This window comes from Stenella coeruleoalba (genome assembly GCF_951394435.1).
Source record: "Stenella coeruleoalba genome assembly, chromosome: 5".
In the NCBI taxonomy this organism is placed as follows: domain Eukaryota; kingdom Metazoa; phylum Chordata; class Mammalia; order Artiodactyla; family Delphinidae; genus Stenella; species Stenella coeruleoalba.
In genome coordinates this window covers 126,119,047-126,138,245 of record NC_137150.1, presented here as the reverse complement: position 1 = coordinate 126,138,245, position 19,199 = coordinate 126,119,047, and the positions used below count along the sequence as shown (strand labels likewise).

General features: G+C 41.5%; 2 protein-coding genes across 3 annotated transcripts in view; one reads left to right on the top strand and one right to left on the bottom strand.

The window, feature by feature from the left end:
• The window catches only part of LOC307186598 (uncharacterized protein), a 237,517-nt gene extending 231,869 nt beyond the window's left edge, over positions 1–5,648 (bottom strand). Inside the window, exons 1-2 of the mRNA XM_079921902.1 lie at positions 5,527–5,648; positions 3,200–3,261 (exon numbers count right to left, since the gene is read on the bottom strand). The gene's annotated coding sequence lies outside the window, so the exon portion shown is untranslated. The remainder of the gene's footprint in view (positions 1–3,199; positions 3,262–5,526) is intronic.
• Positions 5,555–19,199, top strand: part of APP (amyloid beta precursor protein) — a 274,061-nt gene continuing 260,416 nt past the window's right edge. The window contains exon 1 of one of the 2 annotated variants that reach the window (XM_079921899.1): positions 5,555–6,020. In XM_079921899.1, the coding sequence (XP_079778025.1) occupies positions 5,964–6,020 (57 nt within the window). In that variant the 5' untranslated portion in view covers positions 5,555–5,963. The remainder of the gene's footprint in view (positions 6,021–19,199) is intronic. The other variant, XM_079921898.1, reaches the window with a different exon arrangement.

Sequence of the window (19,199 nt, the reverse complement as noted above, 5' to 3'; positions counted from 1 at the left end):
ATTTAAAATTTTCTTTATGTCTGTTTATTAAAAAGAAAGAAAATCTTATTATGTGAAAAACTGTACCCATTATTGTGAGAAAGAATTTTATCATGAAAAGCTTGAATGCCATGTACAGTTTAGACGTCTGTGGATATTGAAGGCTGTAGTCAAGATAAAGAAATATATAATTCCCTCCATCTCAGAGAAGGTAAAAAGAGATGAGAGAGAATGCAACTCAAGATCCACTTCTCGTCTGTCCACAGTGAGGAATTGGCATGAATTTCTAGAAGGGAAGACAGGTTGTGAAGCATGTGCAATGCTCAAATATGTCACAGTATCTGCCATCACAGCTAATACTCAGCAAGGCAGCACCTCTCTAGAAGGTACCATGATTTATAACACTATTGGAAGTCCGGAGTGACCAAGTTATCCAAATATTCAACCAGGAGGCAGCTAAAGAAACCACTCTGGTTACCTAGGAAGCAGGCTGGTTTCGAAAGGACGTGAATAAAAGGTGGCAGGAATCCACTCTCAAGAACAGATAGGAGAGTAGCTTAAATGTGAGGATAATGTTAGGGGTTCTGACACGGACTGAATTGTGTTCCCCCCAAATTCATATGTTGAATCCTAGTTCCCAGTACCTCAGAACGTGACTGTATGAGGGATACAGGGCTTTAAAGGGATACTTAACTTAAAATCAGGTCATTGGAGTGGAACCCTAATCCAATCTGACCAATGTCCTTATAAGAAGAGGTTATTAGGACATATAGAAAGAGACACCAAGCATGTGTGGGCACAGAGGAAAAACCCAGTGGGGACACAGCAAGAGAGTAGCCATAAGTAAGCCACGGAGAGAGGCCTCAGAATCCAACCCTGCAAGCACCTCGATGGACTTCTACCTTCTGGAACTGTGAGAAAAGAAATTTATGTTGCTTAAGCCACCCAGTCCGTGGTATTTTGTTATGGCAGCTCTGGCAAACTAATATAGATTTTAATTGTCATTATAAACTTAGGCTTGGATAACAATATCTAAGGAAAAATGTAAAAGAACATTTTATTTACTTTCAGAACCAGATGATCTTGGTTAAGGTAGATGCTGGGGATCATGATGCAGCATGGGAGGGAGAAAAAGCAGAATTCTTCCTTTTTTTTTTTTTTTTTTTTTTTTTGGTTGAGCTGCAGTAGCATGCGGGATCTTAGTTCCCTGACCAGGGATCAAACCCGTGCCCCCTGAATTTGAAGCACAGTCTTAACCACTAGACCACAAGGGAAGTCCCCTAAATTTCTACTTTTTTCTGTTGAGCTGAATGATCTTCCAATTGAAAAGGGCAGAAGAACCACTGATCATTGGTAATAAATGTCAAAGATTAGTGACAGGATTATAGAACAAGTCCTAGCTGCTCTAAATGAGCACCTGTTATAGAATGAATTGTGTGCCCCTCCCCCTGCCCCAAATTCATATATTGAAGTCCTAACCCCCAGTACCTCAGAAAATGACTATAATTGGAGATAGGGTCTCTAAAGAGGTAATTAAGTTAAAATGAGGTCTTTAGGGTGGGCCCTAATCCAATATGACTGGTATCCTTAGAAGAGGGAATTAACACACAGATATACACAGAGAGAAGACCATGTGAAGACACAGGGAGAATGTGACCATTTACAAGCAAAGGAGAGAGGCCCCAGAGGAAATCAACCTTATGGACACTTTGATCATGGACTTCTCGAACTGCAAGAAAATAATTTTCTGTTGTTTAAGCCACCCAGACTGTGATACTTTGTTATGGTAACCCTAGCAGACTAATACAGGGCCCACCTTCTGGCTCAGATTAAGACTGCTTTTGGTGGAAACTGCAAAACTCCTAGTAGAAAACATAGGCGGAACACTCTTTGACATAAATTGTAGCAATATTTTTTTCGGATCTGTCTCCTAAAGCAAAGGAAATAAAAGCAAAAATAAATGATGGGACCTAATTAAATTTAAGGCTTTTGCACAGCAAAGGAAACCACTGACAAAACATAAAGACACACACCCACAGAATGGGAGAAAGTATTTGTGAATGATATGACCAATAAGGGGTTAATATCCAAAATATATAAATAGTTTATACAACTCAACATCAAAAAAACAAATGATCTGATTAAAAACTGGGCAGAAGACCTGAACAGACACATTTCCAAAGAAGACATGCAGATAGCCAAAAGGCACAAGAAAAGATGTTCAACATCGTTGGTGAACAGAGAAATGCAAATTAAAACCACAATGAGATATTACCTCACACCTGGCAGAATGATTGCCATCAAAAAGAATACAAATAACAAGTGTTGGCAAGGATGTGGAGAAAATGGAACCCTTGTACACTGTTGGTGGGAAGTAAACTGGTGCAGCCACTGTGGAGAACAGTACTATGGAGGTTTCACAAAAAACTAAAAATAGAACTACCATATGATCCAGCAATTCCACACCTGAGTATATATCCAAAAAAACTGAAAACACTAATTCAAAAAGATACACACACCCCAACGTTCATAGAAGCATTATTTACAATTGCCAAGATATGGAAGCCACCTAAGTGTCCATCAACAGATGAATGGATAAAGAAGATGTGGTATATACACACAATGGAATATTACTCAGCCATAAAAAAGAAAGAAATTTTGCCATTTGCAACAACATGGATGGACTTGAAGGGTATTATGCTAAGTGAAATAAGTCAGACAGAGAAAGACAAATACTGCATGATATTACCCATATGTGGAATCTAAAAAGTAAAACAAACCAGTGAATGTAACAAAAAAGAAACAGACTCACGGATAAAGAGAACAAACTAGTGGTTACCAGTGGGGAGACGGAAAGAGGGAGGGGCAAGATAGGACAGGGGATTAAGAAGAACAAACTACTAGATAAAAATAAATAAGCTACAGGGATATATTGTACAACACAGGGAATATAGCCAATATTTTATAATAACTATAAATGGAGTATAACCACCTTTACAAATTATGAATCACTATACTGTACATCTGAAACATAATATTGCACATCTACTATACCTTAATAACAAAAAGATTGCTTTCGGTGATATCTGCAGGGCACAGATAACACCTTAAACACAAGATGACAGAGATGCAACTCAGCAGCACTCTGCATAAAACAGACGGGAGATTTGGGAGCAAATGTGACCAATCTTGAGTCCACCCAATGCAATGCAACACTCACCCACAGGCTGAGGGGGGCAACAGGCTCCTCCACGCTGCAGTGGCCACAGCACCCTTGGAGAACTGTGAAAAGACACAAACCGGAACACATTTAGAGGAGTGCAGAAGGAACCAGAAACAGGTGCCATTGTGCCATCTACACACCTGTTGAGGGAAGTGGAGACAGGACGCTGAGGCAGAAGCAGCATGAAAACTGCGGGTTTTATTTACGTGACGATCTGTGGTGTGGAAAAGACTGGCTTGGCTTGGTCACAGAGGTGCAACAAGGACATCTGAGTGGGACGGTAAAGGAAAGGGAAGTGGGCTGTAAGTGGGGTAAGAACTTTCTAGTGACCAGAGCAGCCCAGAGACAGGATGCATTGTTGGAAGAGCTAGTGAATGTCTCCCAAGCTGAGGCATTTGAGGCCGGGCTGGGAATGTGGTGAAGATTCCAGCCGATGGGTGGTCAGTGCCTGTCCCAGCGCTTATAGTTCTAACTAGAGATGTTCTTGTATTTACTGCTCAGAGGTTCCTGAAGATACCTCAGGGCAGGAAAGAGCATAAAGCGCAGAACAGAGACAGTGGCTGAAAAGTAAAAGCCATCAGGATCTCTGAGTGGTGATGAAATGGGAGAAAAAGTAAAGAACGTCCATTCATTCTGACACAGTCAGCAGCTAGTCATCTTCCCCTAGGGAACATCTTTTCCAGGGATGGGTGAGGAGGGGCATGTTTCAACAGTGGGAAGGGAAAATGCCAAATCTAAGGACTCATATTTTCATAGTTATAACCTCACCTCTATATTTTTGAATTTTGTGCTCAGCGGAAGTCCCTTACTCTTAAAAATTGCTTCCTCCTTCCCAGGCCTGGTTCCATGGGCATGCAATCTGTTGGGTCACACAGGGTCCCGTGCTCAGGAGGGCCCTGTGTTTGGTTGAACATTCTGCTGTTGCCATCTTAAAATTCTTAATTTTGGAACAAAATATCCCACCTTCTCGTTTTGCACTGGACCCTGCAAATTTTGGAGCTGATCCTGTCCCCTCCACATTTTTGAGTCATACTCCTATTTGCATTCAGATGCCTTCAATTGTTCCTATAAACCTGGGACAGACAGAATTGTAGTGGTGGGTAAACGTGTTTAGAAGCAGCTGGGTTTTGCTGTCACTGGTGCTTTTCTCCCCTGCAGTCCCAACTTTTTGTTACTTACTTGCTGTCAGATTAGGAAGGAGATCCTTAGTGTCAGCTTCCTAACTTATAAATGGAAATAATAACAGTAAGGGCCTCATTGACATTCATGGGAAGTGAATGACATAAAGCACGTAAACAAATGACTCGCGGTAACAAATATTTGTCATTATTTGTTGAGGACATTCAGAGGTCATTAAGGGGAAAAAGTAATCCATGGGTCAGGCTTGGATGCCCGGTAAGTAAAGACAGAAGACAACACCTAGGGGAGCTGGCAGAGAAAAACTGATTTCTTGGAAAAGAAACCAGCATCCTCCTGGCTGAGCCAAGATCCCACATCTGAAGTCCGTGGCTTCCTTCCCTCCCACCAGCCCCACTCTGGACTGTGCCTTGGTGGCTGATGCTCCTTCAGGTCAAGAGCAGATGTATCTGGGCAGTTCTAGCCCATTCTAGACTCACTGGATACTAACCCGGCATTGGATGGCTTGTGTTTAACCCAGGAGAAAGTGGCTTCCCAGAAGGCTGATTTCTGTAATTTAGGACAGACACGAGGAAGAACAAGGACAGAGTTTGAGGTCAGAAGTTCTGAGGTATGGGGGTCTAAAGGGAATCATCTTTCCAGACCCTTCCCCTCCTAACTTTCACTTCACCCACATCTCAGATGATGTTACATCCCTGCCTGATTAAAAACAACAACAACAACAAAAACTCAGATGACCGTCCCCTTCTCAAAACAAAAACAAACAAAAAATAAATGAAAAAAAGTTTTGTTTTTTTTTTTTAAAAAAAACCTTCTTTCAAGGAGAAGTAAATAGGTCACTGCTTCTTCTCCAGGTCCGGCGCCTTTCTCCTTCGGTTCGGTCTAAAGATAGAAATTCCAGGTTACTTGTGGTTGCTTTTGACGGGAAAAAAATGAGGTTTTTTCTCCCTTTACAAGCAAAGAAATCCTATTTCCTTTAAGCTTGTCTTGTTCACATTCTCTTCCAGAAACGCCTCCCCCACCTCTTGAAACCGATACAAAAAGCGAAATGCGGATATAAACGCACCCCAGCAGCAGCCCTTTATACGATACCCCCGAGAGGCCTGCGGGGTCGGATGAGTCAAGCTCACGGGTAACGGCGCGGAGCGCTCTCGACTTTTCTGCATCCCAGACGTCCTAGGACTCACCTTTCCCTGATCCTCCGCCGTCCCTCTCCTGGCCCCAGACTCTCCCTCCTACTGCTCGTGGGGTTCAGGCGGCAGGCGGCCGGGGAGGCGCTCGGGGAACCGGGGGAGCCGGGGTCGCCGCACCTGTGGGCGCCGGGGGCGGAGGCCCCTCCCGGCCGAGCGGGCGCAGCTCCCCGGCGGCTCCGCTAGGGGTCTCTCTCGGGTGCCGAGCGGGCTGGGCCGGATCAGCTGACTCGCCGGGCTCCGAGCCCCGCCGCCGCGCTGCTGCTCCGTCAGTTTCCTCGGCAGCGGTAGGAGAGAGCACCCTGAGCAGCGCGAGCGCGGGGCCACAGGAGACGGCGGCGGCGGCGGCGGCGGCGGCGGCGACACCGGCAGAGCAAGGGCTCGGCGGATCCCACTCGCACAGCAGCGCACTCGGTGCCTCGGGCAGGGTCGCGATGCTGCCCGGTTTGGCACTGGTCCTGCTGGCCGCCTGGACTGCTCGGGCGCTGGAGGTGGGTGCCGCGCCTCGGAATGGGGTGGGGGGGGAGGAGGGGACCCGCTCCCTCTGAGTCTTTAATCCAGAGAAGCCGGGGGGCAGTCGAGGGGACCCCTCTCCTCTCCGCGCCCAACACCCCCGCTTGCGGGCGCCCTGCGCATCCCCGCCTCCGGCCCAGCCCTGCCCTGGGGACGCGCGCTCCGGCCAGCGGAGAGGGAGCGGGCGAGGCGTTGGGCCCCTGGGTCCGCGCCAGTCGGGGGCGAGAAGAGGAGGAGGCTGTCCTGAGTTCGGACCCTGACTCAGTCCCTGACTCGGGGGCCGGGGGGAGGCGAGACACGTCCAGATGAGAGATAGGGGGAGGGAGCACGTGGGGAAAACCGAAAACGCAGCGTCCCTGGATCCTGTCCCCGGCACTTAATCGCTGCCCTTCCCTTTCTCTCGGGCCCTGGCGAGGAGGAGTCGGGACAGCTCGGGAAGCTGGGCACCCTCCACCCCCCGCTTCCCTTTGCCTTTTCCGCCCCGTTTCACCGTCTCTTCGCATCCCCACCACCCCTTCCCGGCCCGACCTTCTTCCTCCTCCCTTCCTCTTCGCGGCTGCTCGGGGCTGCCGCCCGAGTGCGACCCCAACATGCAGGGTCGCACAACACCCTCCACAGGCAAACTTTGTACATTTCTGCGTCTCCCTTTTGTGTTAAGTTGAGAGAGATGGGAGGGGTCGGACACCCGCAGCCACCTCTCACCTTCTCCAAGCCAGGACATTGTGGGCGTTCGCTCGCACCCTCCGATTCTCCCGGTGAGGGCGAAGGTCCCTGGGAACAAAAGCCGCGACACCCCGCCCTCGCCAGCCCGGGGCGCGGTGGGCTGAGCCGCGCTGGTCTGTGCGCCACCGAGGCTGCCGCCTGACTCCCTTCTCCGTGCTGCGCGTCTGTCCCGGAGGGGGCTCTGGCGATGCCTCGGGGCCCCTCTACTTCCCCCCCCGCCACTTCCCATCACCTCCGCGGCTTGCTGATTCTGTGCTCGGTTGCGAAGTCCTTGAGGAGAAATACGGGGAGAGTGGGGTGTGCGTCTGGAAAGGGCAGTGGCTGGTGGTGGGGAGGCACGAGCACTCCCCTCCTGTGCATCAAAGGAGGCGTTTGTCTGATGAAGGCGCGGCCTCTTCCCTGGCAGCGCTGGGCACTCTGGTTTACCTCCTCTGGGGACGCGGCCTGCTGTGGAGGGTCCTTAGGGTCTTTTTTTTAGGGTGCAGATGAAAGGGTTGAATTGAGTGAAGATTAAGACGGAGAAGATGGCGCCTCTGCAGTGCAGCAAAGAAAATCTGTGGAGGCTGCAGCCTGGTGAAATCCACCCACCGCTAGGTGTATAGCAAGTCTTCCCCATTGATCCAACTCTCGAACATTCAGCTAACGCCTGTGCAAAATGACTATTTTCCTTTTTATCTGAAGATGCTTGGAAGTTGTTTGCTTGGCAGCTGGGGCAGAAAAGGTTGTATTTCGCATCCTTTGGGCTCCCATTCTGTATTTTACCATTGGTAACCTCCCTTCCCCGGATGTTTGTTTGTTTGTTTGTTTGTTTCCCCTCTTCCCCTACCTCATGATGATTTTCCAAGAAAGCAATTTCTGGACAAATGTTTTCCTGTAATTCCACTGAGACTATACTGAGTGTCACACCGTTACAGCTTTTTAGTCCCTAATTTACAAGGTCATTGAACTTTTTCCTCTTCTGTCTTTTTCCTACAAGTGGCTCAGGAATCACCTTAGGGCTAGTTAAGGCAGATTGTTTTAAGAGTTGAAGAATTTGGTTTTCTATTTAAAAAATGCATTTAATTAAGGGAGCTGGGATTTTTCCAATACTTAAATTTACTCCAATGATTATTTCAGTTTTCCTGATTGTCTTATTACACATTAAAAGACACATATTAAGTAATTAACAGCATATCCTTTATAGTTGAAGCTTTTGCCAAAAAGTAAATATTTAACTGTTTTGAGCAATATTTTTTTCTGTGTAAAAGGATGCAGCGTGTAGGCAAATATGATTCACATTTCTTTTTTAGCCTGTTTGACTGCATTTTTTTGCTCTTCCTCCCATCCTTTTGGACATTTTCACTGGTTACTGTCACCTCCTTCAAAGGGTGGAGGTGAGATTCACAGTTTGCATTTTGCAAAGCGTTAATGGAAAAGTAGGCAATTCACTCTGATGAGGTTTGAGGGGGATTTATGCAGCTAAATCTCTGTCCACTGAAAAGATGTAATTATGAGTTGACTGTCTTTTGTAGGGCTGAGAAAATAGGTCTGCTGCAGATGGCTCAAAAAAAGAAATGAATAAGGGCAATGACAATGGGGCCTCAGCTTCTGGGGGAAGCATCATTACCTGAATTGATGATTTTCCCTAGTACAGTGACCGAGTATGAGTTAAAAAAACCCTGGCATTTATTTATTTAAACTTGATTCCTCTTAAGTTTTGTTTTCCTATATTGTGGGATTTAACCTAATCACAAGTACCTGCTTTCATAGTGGTGCTGATTCACAGATAATATATACCTACTCACACTGGCCAGAACTAACCTAATGGTAGATGCCTGAGCACAGAATAGTGAAGCTCAGATTTGATGGTGAGGTATAAGGAATCACTGTTTCTGCCTGATCTGTGGAAAACCATGACAGGGGCAGGGCACCCAAGCGGCTCTCTTGTCACCCTAACCAGCAGAGGCATGTGATGGGTACTTGGGAGACCATTAGTACTGCAGAGAAGTACTCCAGAGAGAATAATGATCCCTGGTTCTGGTTGGGGAAATGAAGAGGAACATATAACTAAATAAATCACAAGGTTAAATTAGAAATGGCCGATTGAAAAAAAAAAAAAGAAATAATGTGGCCCATTGAATATTGGTTTGAAGAAAAACGGAGAGGTCAGAAACAGACTCACAGATGTAGAGAATGGACTGTGGTTGCCAAGGGAGAAGGGGGGGTGGGGAGGTTGGATTGGGAGTTTGGGATTAGCAGACGCAAACTGTAATATTATATATAGAATGGATAAACTACAAGGCCCTACTGTGTAGCATAGGGAACTATATTCAGTATCCTGTAATGAATCATAATGGAACAGGAAAAAAAGAGAAAAACATAGAGGTTATCCTTGTGGAAAAGGCTTTCTCCCTGTTGCTAGAGGACCTCTATTTTGTGTTACTTTTCATGGCATACTAGAGATTTCTATACAGATATTTGTATGAAGATGAAGGTTGTCAGTCATTCTAGAAATAAACAGAGCTATTATGTGCCTTTCGTGTGGCCACTAAACTGCCATTGAGTGTGGTAAAATTCAGGAGAAATGTACCTTCTCTTTCTGCACGTTTGATCTAGGTGGGGATATGTATTACGTTAAGAGACTTACGAAGCATCTTCGATTAATATACTTCTCTAATTTCTGCCTAGTTATATCAGTTACAAATGCAAAGATAAGCCTTATACATGTACTTTAAAAATAAAGCTCCAGGAAGTAAGGTTTAGATTGACTTGCATACGCCTTATTTCCCCTCACCCTCCTTCTCCTGTTCCCAGGAAGTTTGCAGAGTAAATAAGACGGGCACGTGATTATGAAAGAAAACAGAAAGTGTTAAGTACCAAGAAGAAAGTACAGATTAAGTGGCATACTGAGTAAAATATTAACAGTATAAACATCTATATATAAGGAATAAAGGAACAGTGGGATGAGATAATCGTGGAGAATTTCTTGGTGGTTCCTTTCCAGCCAGATTTGTATCTCAGGTTGGGAGAAGGGAGATTAAGTCTTTGCTTTTACATATTTGTTTACATACTTCTCTCCATCTTTCCCCTCCTAGACACACTCGCACACACACACACCCCTACACCCCTACACCCCTGAGGGTATGAGTGGAGCCAGTGTGGGATTTGATTTTCTTAGTTTCTTGTCTATTCATTTGGGACCTTTTTAATTGATTCTCCTTTTGGACCAAGCTCTCTCCTGTAGCCCTGAAGCTAGCCTGGTGAACAAAACCATCATTTGCTTCAGGAAGCTTCCAGTCTAGTGGGGACCATACACAGACCATACACAAATCATTATAAGTGTGTGCTCATGAACTGTGACAGATGCTGAGACAGAAAGCAAAGGTGCACGGTACACTCTGGAGAGGAGTAGGGAATTCCAAATAAGGAGGTGAAGGACCGAAGGTGAGGGGCTGAAAGCAGGGTCTCAGAGCTCTGAGGCGGCATCTTCATTAGCACCTTGACTGAGGGAATGAGTACATGATGAAAAAAGTGATTCACTGGGCAGCAATGAGGAGGCTGGGGAAAATAAAATGTTTAGCTTGTTGTAGTTTTTTCTGGTAGTTTTCTACCTCTTCATCTTCTACTTGACTATGAAATGGTTTCCTTTTTACAGTAGGACCTCACATACATATGTATGGAGTGAGAATTGACACTAGCACCATCTTCTGCAAATCCTTGGGGATGCTGTCACCCTGTGTGTCACAGCCCGTATCCAGATACACCCTCGTGAGTGGCTGGAGGAAGATGGAGGGTGGCAGGCAGAGGACGCCAAAGTGAAGGAATGAGCAGACCCCCTGAATGAGTAACAAGTTTAAGCCAGAAAATGTCTATTTCTTAGTTTTCCTTGTAGTTGTTAGTAAAAGGAAAGCAAATAGCACCTGAACCCTCAAACTGAATTTGGAAATGAAAACCAGAGGAAGGGGAAGATGTTATGTAACTGTTTTTTCAGTTTAATGTGGATAGTTTAAGAAATAACTGTTTCAGTGAGGACACTAGTGTTTTTCTTTGCAAAAAAGAAAATCTGGTGAATTTTTCTCTTCAGGTTAATGGTTAATAGATATGCTTTCCTGGCACCTTTTTAGAAGTAGAAATGTACCAAAAACTAGATTCGAATGGACTGCTCTAGGAATAAAGTAAGTCATTGGAAAAAAAAGAAAAGAAAAAGCCTGGACGTGTTCATGAACTAATAGATATATGAAAAAGGGATGCTGAATAGATTAGTTAGCTGACTATTCAGAGTGGGATACAGAAGACTCAGTTTCACATATGAAATCTTAGCTGAGATGGGGAGCTCAGAGGCCATTTTACTTATTTCGTGTGGCTACATCTGGAAGAAACATAAAATACAGATTTAGCTTGAGCATTGCTAGGATTGTAGTATTTTATGAAAGAAGGTAGTGGTTGAAATGGGGAAAATGAAAGGCTTTTGAAAGCCAGCTCTATGGAAAATAGTGGAACTGTTCCTACATTTATAGCCTTGATTTCGACCAACGTGATGTCAGGCCAGCAACCAAGTCATGGAGTTTCTCACGTGTTCTGGGAAGGCAGCATTTCCCATTGATCAAAATATTGACTGTGGGTAGCTCATGCCTCAGTTTCTTCCCTTGTAAAATGGGGATAGTAATGTTTATGGTTGTTGGAGATTGAGTAAATATATGTATGTAAAATTCTTGGAACAGTAAGTGAGTAAATATATGTGTAACATGATGGCACCTTATAAGCACTACCTGTTAGTTACAATTACTGTTTATGATGATGATGTAAAATAGATACATTTAATCTCATAATTGTTGAAAGTTAAAAAAAAAAAAACTACATGATGTTTCATGACTTATTGACTAATGCACTTACCGACCGGTTAAGACTGTTACAGGAATTTGGCAGCTTGTTTCTGAGAAGAATGAATTAATCTGATTTCAATTGTAAAAAAGACATGGCAGATAAAATTTTTATCACAAATAAAAATTTTAAAGTATATATTATAAAATTTCATTTATGAAATATTCATATGTATTTTATATTTCAGTTGGCTTTTTTGAAAAGCATTAAAACAATTCATGCTAATAGAAAAACTTGAACACTATACAGAAATATGTAAAACGCATAAGCAGTTGCTACACAAGTGAGTAAGACCTACTTTAGATGTGTTGACCCTGGCAGCTTGCTAGACATGTCTGAAATTGAGCAAGTTTATATTCTGGCTCGATTATTAACTCAGCTATTAGTTGATTATCAGCTGTGTGCAAAGAGCTGTGAATAAGCTTGGTTTAGCTCTCAACAAAACCTTTTCTAGAAAAGTGAATAAACAGGTTTGGCCAATCTAGGCAGAAATGGAAGATTTCAAATGCCAGCAAAAGAATTTTGATGCTACCTAGAATAGAAGCTTGAAATAATCTTCATCAGAGGACCAGGAAACCAAAAAGCTGACTGCTTGAGAAGATAACGCTTCTGTAAGAAATCAGTTTTCAAAATAAAATGAATTATTTTACTAGCTAGATGATGATAAATTCTGTGGTGGTCTACTCTAAAACTTTATAGTGATCTACTGCTTAATTAAAAGCATAGTTTTTTAAGTCAGCATATTTTGCTCATTATAAAATAAAAGGTTTCTAATCTCAGTTTCAAAATTAGGCTGAAGATATTTGAGAATACCCCAAATTGGTGATACTGTGGTTAAGGTATTATTAACACATTGAAGAATCAATAAGCAAAATCCCAAGGAATCTATATATATATTTTTTTAATCACACCAGTTCCTGTATTTCTTTATCACTGTCCTGCTCAATCAAGAAAAAGTGAGTTCAAGTCAGAGGATGCAACTATTGTAGCCATGTTTGAAGTAAACATGCTGCTCAGAATGGATACAGTGAGGAATGCAGGTACCACAACCACTTATGTAGGGTGAATGAGCAGGGGCAAGTAATAAGCAAGATGAACATTTCAGAAAACGGAAAAGAACAATAACCCTGTTTTGTACATGAACAAATTCTAGAATTCTTAAGGTCTTATTAGTGATGGACCCCAGTATTTGTATCTTCTAATTTCCAGATGGTCTCTCTCTTTATTTTTTCTTCCCAAGTTGCGATGATTTTTAGTTGAGAAGTTTGAGCAAGAAAAAAAAAAAATTAGTGATTTATTTTGTTGATATGCAATAGTTCTTTGCTTGAGTCTCTTTCATAGAGAATCTAATAATTTGTCCTATGCTCTCATTTTGCTTCCACAGAAACCCACATTCTATCTTACTAAAGAATGTTTAAGGCATCCTAGGTGATTGGGACTGATAAATTACTTTTCAGCCTTAAAGGATGCTTATGAGAATAAGAGATCTGCTCTATCAAAAAGAGTCATTTGTATTAAGTGAAGAAATGCGTTGTTACTCTTGTTGCTTTGTTAAATTTCAAAGCTTTAATGACTGATATATTTTGACCCGGTGGAGACATTTTACAGGAATAAAGACGAGAGGTTTAATCCTACACTTGAGATACATTTGTCTACTTTAGACCTGACGTCTTACCCCCAAGTGACCACAAACTCATTTGTTGTTTCTCCTGTCTGCACATGCTGGATTACAATAAAACTAACAAGGCAACATAGTTTTTATTTTTAGTCAAAAATGAAGAAAATAGTATTGTCTATTAAGGCTTGGTTAGTCCAAAAAAAGGACTTTTTATGTTTGCTCTAACTAATGGATGGCTTTTCAAAAGCATAATTATTGTTTTTATAAATAACACAACTCAGTTATTTTGTAATGGAATTAATAGGCACACATGATAAAGATAGATAAGTGCTGTTTTGTAACCATATTTATTGATTTTTTCATCTTTCGAAGAAAAGAGGCCTTATCTACTTTGAAGATTGAGCCTTTAAAACTGATGCAAACTTTTTGAAATCTTTGCTTAACTCTTCAGAGGCTAACATAAAAACATCATATGATGTGCTTGTGCTTTTCTGTATTTTCCAAGTTGCCTAGAGAACTCTTGAACTGCTGCTATGACAAATCAACATGTAAAAATTTAAGTGGGAAGGGTGAAGTTATTCCTGCCTCAGAAGCATAGGAAAGTCAAGTAAGCAGAGGCAGAAAGCCCCAGGAGGGCAAAGAGTAGGTGTGGCCAGACTTCAGTCCGTTCAAAATTTGCAAATCTGAATGGTCCCTGTGTATAAAGGAGTTCCAGAGGCACACTGCCCCCTCTCTTTGCCCAAAGATAGAAGGTCCACACAGAGTTCCTGAATCCTGGAGATTTCTCCAAATGAAAAAGCTTCCTGGGACTTCCCTGGTGGCGCAGTGGTTAGGAATCTGCCTGCCAATGCAGGAGACATGGGTTCGAGCCCTGGTCCGGGAATATCCCACATGCTGTGTAGCAACTAAGCCCATGTGCCACAACTACTGAAGCCCGCATGCCTAGAGCCCGTGCTCCACAGCAAGAGAAGCCACCACAATGAGAAGCCGGCGCACCGAAACGAAGAGTAGTCCCCGCTCCCTGCAACTAGAGGAAAGCCTGCGCATAGTAACGAAGACCCAGTGCTGCCAAAAATAAATTTAAAAAAAAAAAAAAAAAGAATCCTCCTGCCAATGCAGGGGACACAAGTTCGAACCCTGGTCTGGGAAGATCCCACATGCCGCGGAGCAACTAAGCCTGTGCGCCACAACTACTGAGGCTGTGCTCTAGAGTCCACAAGCCCCAACTACTGAGCCTGCATGCCACAGCTACTGAAGCCTGCGTGCCTAGAGCCTGTGCTCTGCAACAAGAGAAGCCACCGCGATGAGAAGCCTGCTCACCTCGACGAAGGTAGCCCCCGCTCGCCACAACTAGAGAAAGCCCATGCGGAACAAGGAAGACCCAATGCAGCCAAAAATAAATAAATAAATTTAGTTTAAAAAAGTTTATTTTATATTTGAGTATAGTTGATTTACAGTATTGTGTTAGTTTCAGGTATACAGCAAAGTGATTCAGTTATACATACATTTATTCTTTTTTAGATTCTTTTCCCATATAGGTTATTACAGAGTATTAAATAGAGATCCCTGTGCTGTACAGTAGGTCCTTGTTGATTATTTCATGTTATTAGTGTGTTTATGTTAATCCCAACCTTCTCATTTATCCCTCCCCCAACCCCAAAATTGGGATTTTTAATATCACCATTTAAGAGAAGGGCAAAATGAGGTTTGGCATAGGGGGAAATCATCTATGTAGTGATTGACGTATGTCTTAATTGTGATAAGATCTCATTAATTGGGAAACTACCATTATATCATTATAGTGATAAGTAATACTATTGTTGTTTATTATTGTTTTCATAGTAATGTGTTACCATTATTATCACTATTTTTTGTTAGTACCTATAAGAATTACCACTATTATAAATATTGCTATGATAGTAATAAGCATTACTATTAGTAATATAATAAGCATTACTATTATAGTAATTAGTATTACTATAAATATTACTGTAAGTATTACTATTATCACTATTAGTAGTGCTTAAAATGACTATATTATTACTTACAATAAGTATTGCTATTTTTCTTGTAATAAGTGTTACTGTTATTATCACTTGCTTTTTTATTATTTAGAATAATAAATACTATTATTATTTGAAAAAAAATGGTGGAGCAGAGAAGGGACTATTGACTGTGATCACAAACTGTTTCCTATAATTTGTTTCATAACTCACTACAGTGCCTTACATCTAGTATTTACGAAATATTTGACAAATGCTTTAAAATCAGGACTCTAGGAATTTTATACTGTAATGATAATTATGTTTGATTTTTGACAGTTGAATTAACTTCTCTTATGTTTATGAAAATTGTGAATGACACCTAACTATAAGTGTACAGAAAAAAATTAAGCCTTTTAAATAAGATTTATTTTTTTCAGCCTTTTCTAAAACATTTTATTGTGAAAAGGTTATATAAATGCTGTCAACAACTTCATTTGCAACTCTTTATTTCAGACATTCAGTTGACCTAGCAGAAAAATGCCTTGTTCGTGAAATATTTCATCAATCCTCTGATTGATTGGGACATTTTCAATAGAGAATGCCTAGAAATAATTTTCTTTGAATAAGATAGTAGAATTTAGAAAGCAAACATTGTGTATTGGAATGAAATTGAGTGGCCATCAAAATGAAAATTTCATTATCGTTGTCTCTTCAGTTTTCTGCTTTTTTGCCATTTTACAGCTAATATTTACTTTTTACTTTAATGTGAACCAGGATCAAAATTGGCCCTTTAAGAAAAAAATTGAAATTCTGTTACTTCTATTCTCTAAAGGAATTGTACTTCTCAAGTTCAAGGTCTTGAAGCCAATGCCACTATATACTATTAACTTGACAGGCATTGAAAATCTAATTGAGGTCATTATGATTAGCCTTGTGTCTTGTCAGTGTTTTCTCAGGCTTGTTTTTAACATTTTGTGTCAAGTGTTAAATCCTCTTACACCACAGAATCCAGAAAATTTCAATCCAATAAAAGTAAACTAAATTTGAAAATGCTATAGTTGTTTTGTGCGGGGCAGGTTCTTGGCTAACTGATAGGACAATGGAACAGGAAGGCGACTTATGTACTTCTGTTGATTTGAGGAATTGTGAAAGGCTCCAGTTTCAAGAATACATTTGTGACAAAACTGCAATTTTGGGATCACTGCATACTTGTTTAGTGAATTATGAGAGGAGGGAATTCTCTGAGCGTGACTATGTGACTGAATGGCTCAAACAGTAGAAGCAAAGGCTGCTGGGTAGAGAGCTATCTTAAGATAGTGCAAGTACCGGGAACTTGGGACTGAGTAATAAATCAACGTGGCCATCTGAGACATCCAGGACAAAGATGATGAACAGGAGGATATACTTAAATAAACAAGATAGGAAGCAGACCCACCCAGTTCCCAAGCAATTCCTTTCCTTGTCTGTATTTGCCATTTAAATATTTCACTTCACTTTCATGAGCCTGGACTCAAAGGTTAAATTTGTGTCTTTGTGAGTTTTCTGAGTGGTGCTGTAAGGACACAGATGGGAAGTATTGAGTTTGTTGGGAATATTTCTTGTGTGTGTTCTTAGTTGCATTATTGACTTCATAAATAGCCAGTAAAGAGAAAAACATTTTAGCTTAAGTATTGGGGTTTTTTTCCTGGAAAAAAAAAATTGGTTAAAATATCATTCTCAGCGTTTATTGCCACTGTTAAATTACTTATGCTTTTAAAAAAAATCTGACACGTAACCTCATTGTTGGTTTGCTCATTCATCTCAGAAATGTAACATGTGAAAGTCAAACCCAAGCCCGTCGATTGATTCTTCTGTTAGCAGATGAGGGGAAAGTTTAATGCAGGATGTTTAATTGGATACTTGGATTATGTGTTCACCTGTTTTGTCTCTATTCCAAATTTTCTCAGGGCGGTAGTGGTTGGCGCCTGTGTTACTGACACTCCCTTGGATTTTCGATTTTCATTATTCCTAATTTTTTTTATCTCACTGCATTTTTCTCCTACTTTTTGAATTTTTAAAAACATCATTCATTTTTTCGGACATGTGCTGGATGCCTTCTGTATTTCAGGGTGACAGGAGCCCTACAATCTTCGTGGGGCTATGTATAAACAGAGAAGTGATTCAGTCTGTTCCTTGAAGGATTCACAGCCTGACAGGGGAAGAAAGAGATGCAGAAATAATTAAGTACAGTGTGCCAAAGGTCACAATGGAAGAAGGTACAAAGTCGTCATAGAAAAGACTGGCAGCATTTGAACTGGGTTTCAAGGATGAGTGGAGGTTAATTGGATCATGGTAGGGCTTTCCAGATGGAAGGAGCAGCAAGTGTGTAGAGGTTAAAAAGAGGAAGCCATGTGAATATGGGTGAGGGAGATGGTGTGAGGACAGTAGGAAATTAAGAGCTTTGGATGCCTTGATGAGTTTGAACTTCATTTTCTCAGCAATGGGGTCCTTTTAGATGTTCCTAAAATGGGAGTAGCCATTGATGACTGTGGTTCAGTTAGGTTTAGGAGCCTTTGCAGAAGTCCTTGTCAGTGTCTGCTTCATCTTGCTAGCCAGATGGTAGCACCTAGCTGCAAGGGAGGCTGGTACATGTGGTCTATTAGCTGGGAGTATTGCCATCAGGAATACATTCCAGGTTCTCTTACTGATAAAGCAGAGGTAAGGTATTGAGTGACAACTGGCATTCTAGGATGTAGAGGAAATACAATACAAAGGAATATAGACAAAAGGGGTAGATTAATAAACAAACCGAAGGAAAGGTTCTCTCTGAGCAATTAGATTAGGTTTTGGGGATTTGCCCACTTCTCCTTATCTGCTTGCTAAGCACATAAGAAGCACATCTTTGGGGAGTGATGGAGGAGGAGATGGGGAATGCTGTTTTATTTTTATGGCAGGAACACCCAAGAGCTAAGCCTTTACTGTTGCAGATTGTACCCAAGGTGGTTTAGACTTGGGGCCCTGGAAATCCTTTCAATCAGAGTGATGGAAACAGTTGTAATTCCAGTGGCTCTGTGGATAATAATGGCAGTATCAGTTTACTCTTCGCACTGGTAGACTATCTTTCATTTGATCTAGAAGCTTCCCTAAAGCACCCTTGTTGTTGTGCTTGTTCTTTGAAAGGAATAGCAGATAAAACAAGCTTTGAGGTTTTTAGAGAAGAGGGTGATACTGGGAATCTCTTTTGAGCTAGATTTCCCTACCATGTTCAACTTCTTTTCCATTGCTACACACCCCTTCAGATCTGCTTATGTGCACCTGTGTTATTAAAACAGAATTGAAAAATCTGTGGAAAAGAGGAAAATAAACCTTAATATATTAGTAAATTATTAGTAAATAAATCAGTAAAATTAATAAATCAATCAGTAAAAACGAGGCTGCCATTTTAAAACTCATCTTAACTACTTATCTATTTTCTTATTCATTTCAGTTATTCTAGATGTGGACAAATGAAGATATTTACCGAAAGTATGTGATGAAATAAAGATGAGGGAGAAAAACTTAGAATCTTGAGCAGGCTTGATATAATTATCCACATTAGGGCATAATTGAGTTTTTATAGTAGGCACTTTACTAGCACCTCAAGATTTATTTAAAATATGTCCCAATAGTTTGACATATTGTACATGTTTCTGTCTTAAGGAAATGTCTAAAATATTATGGTTCCTCAAAAACTACTCTTGGTTTTATTTTCCACATTATTTCTTTTTGAACCCTTGGTTCTCTTTAAGAGAAATCAAAAGCATAGTTCAAGTCTGATCATCTTAAATCGTGGCATTTCTTTTCTTTTGAAGTGTCTAGCAAGGAAAATATTTTCTTATCACTTAAAGAGACTGCCTTCAGAAAAACAATTGACAGTGTGTAGTGTCTGAAATAGTTGTTGATTAATCAGAATCAGAAAGAGGAGCCGATATGTGTGTGAACATAGATTTCTC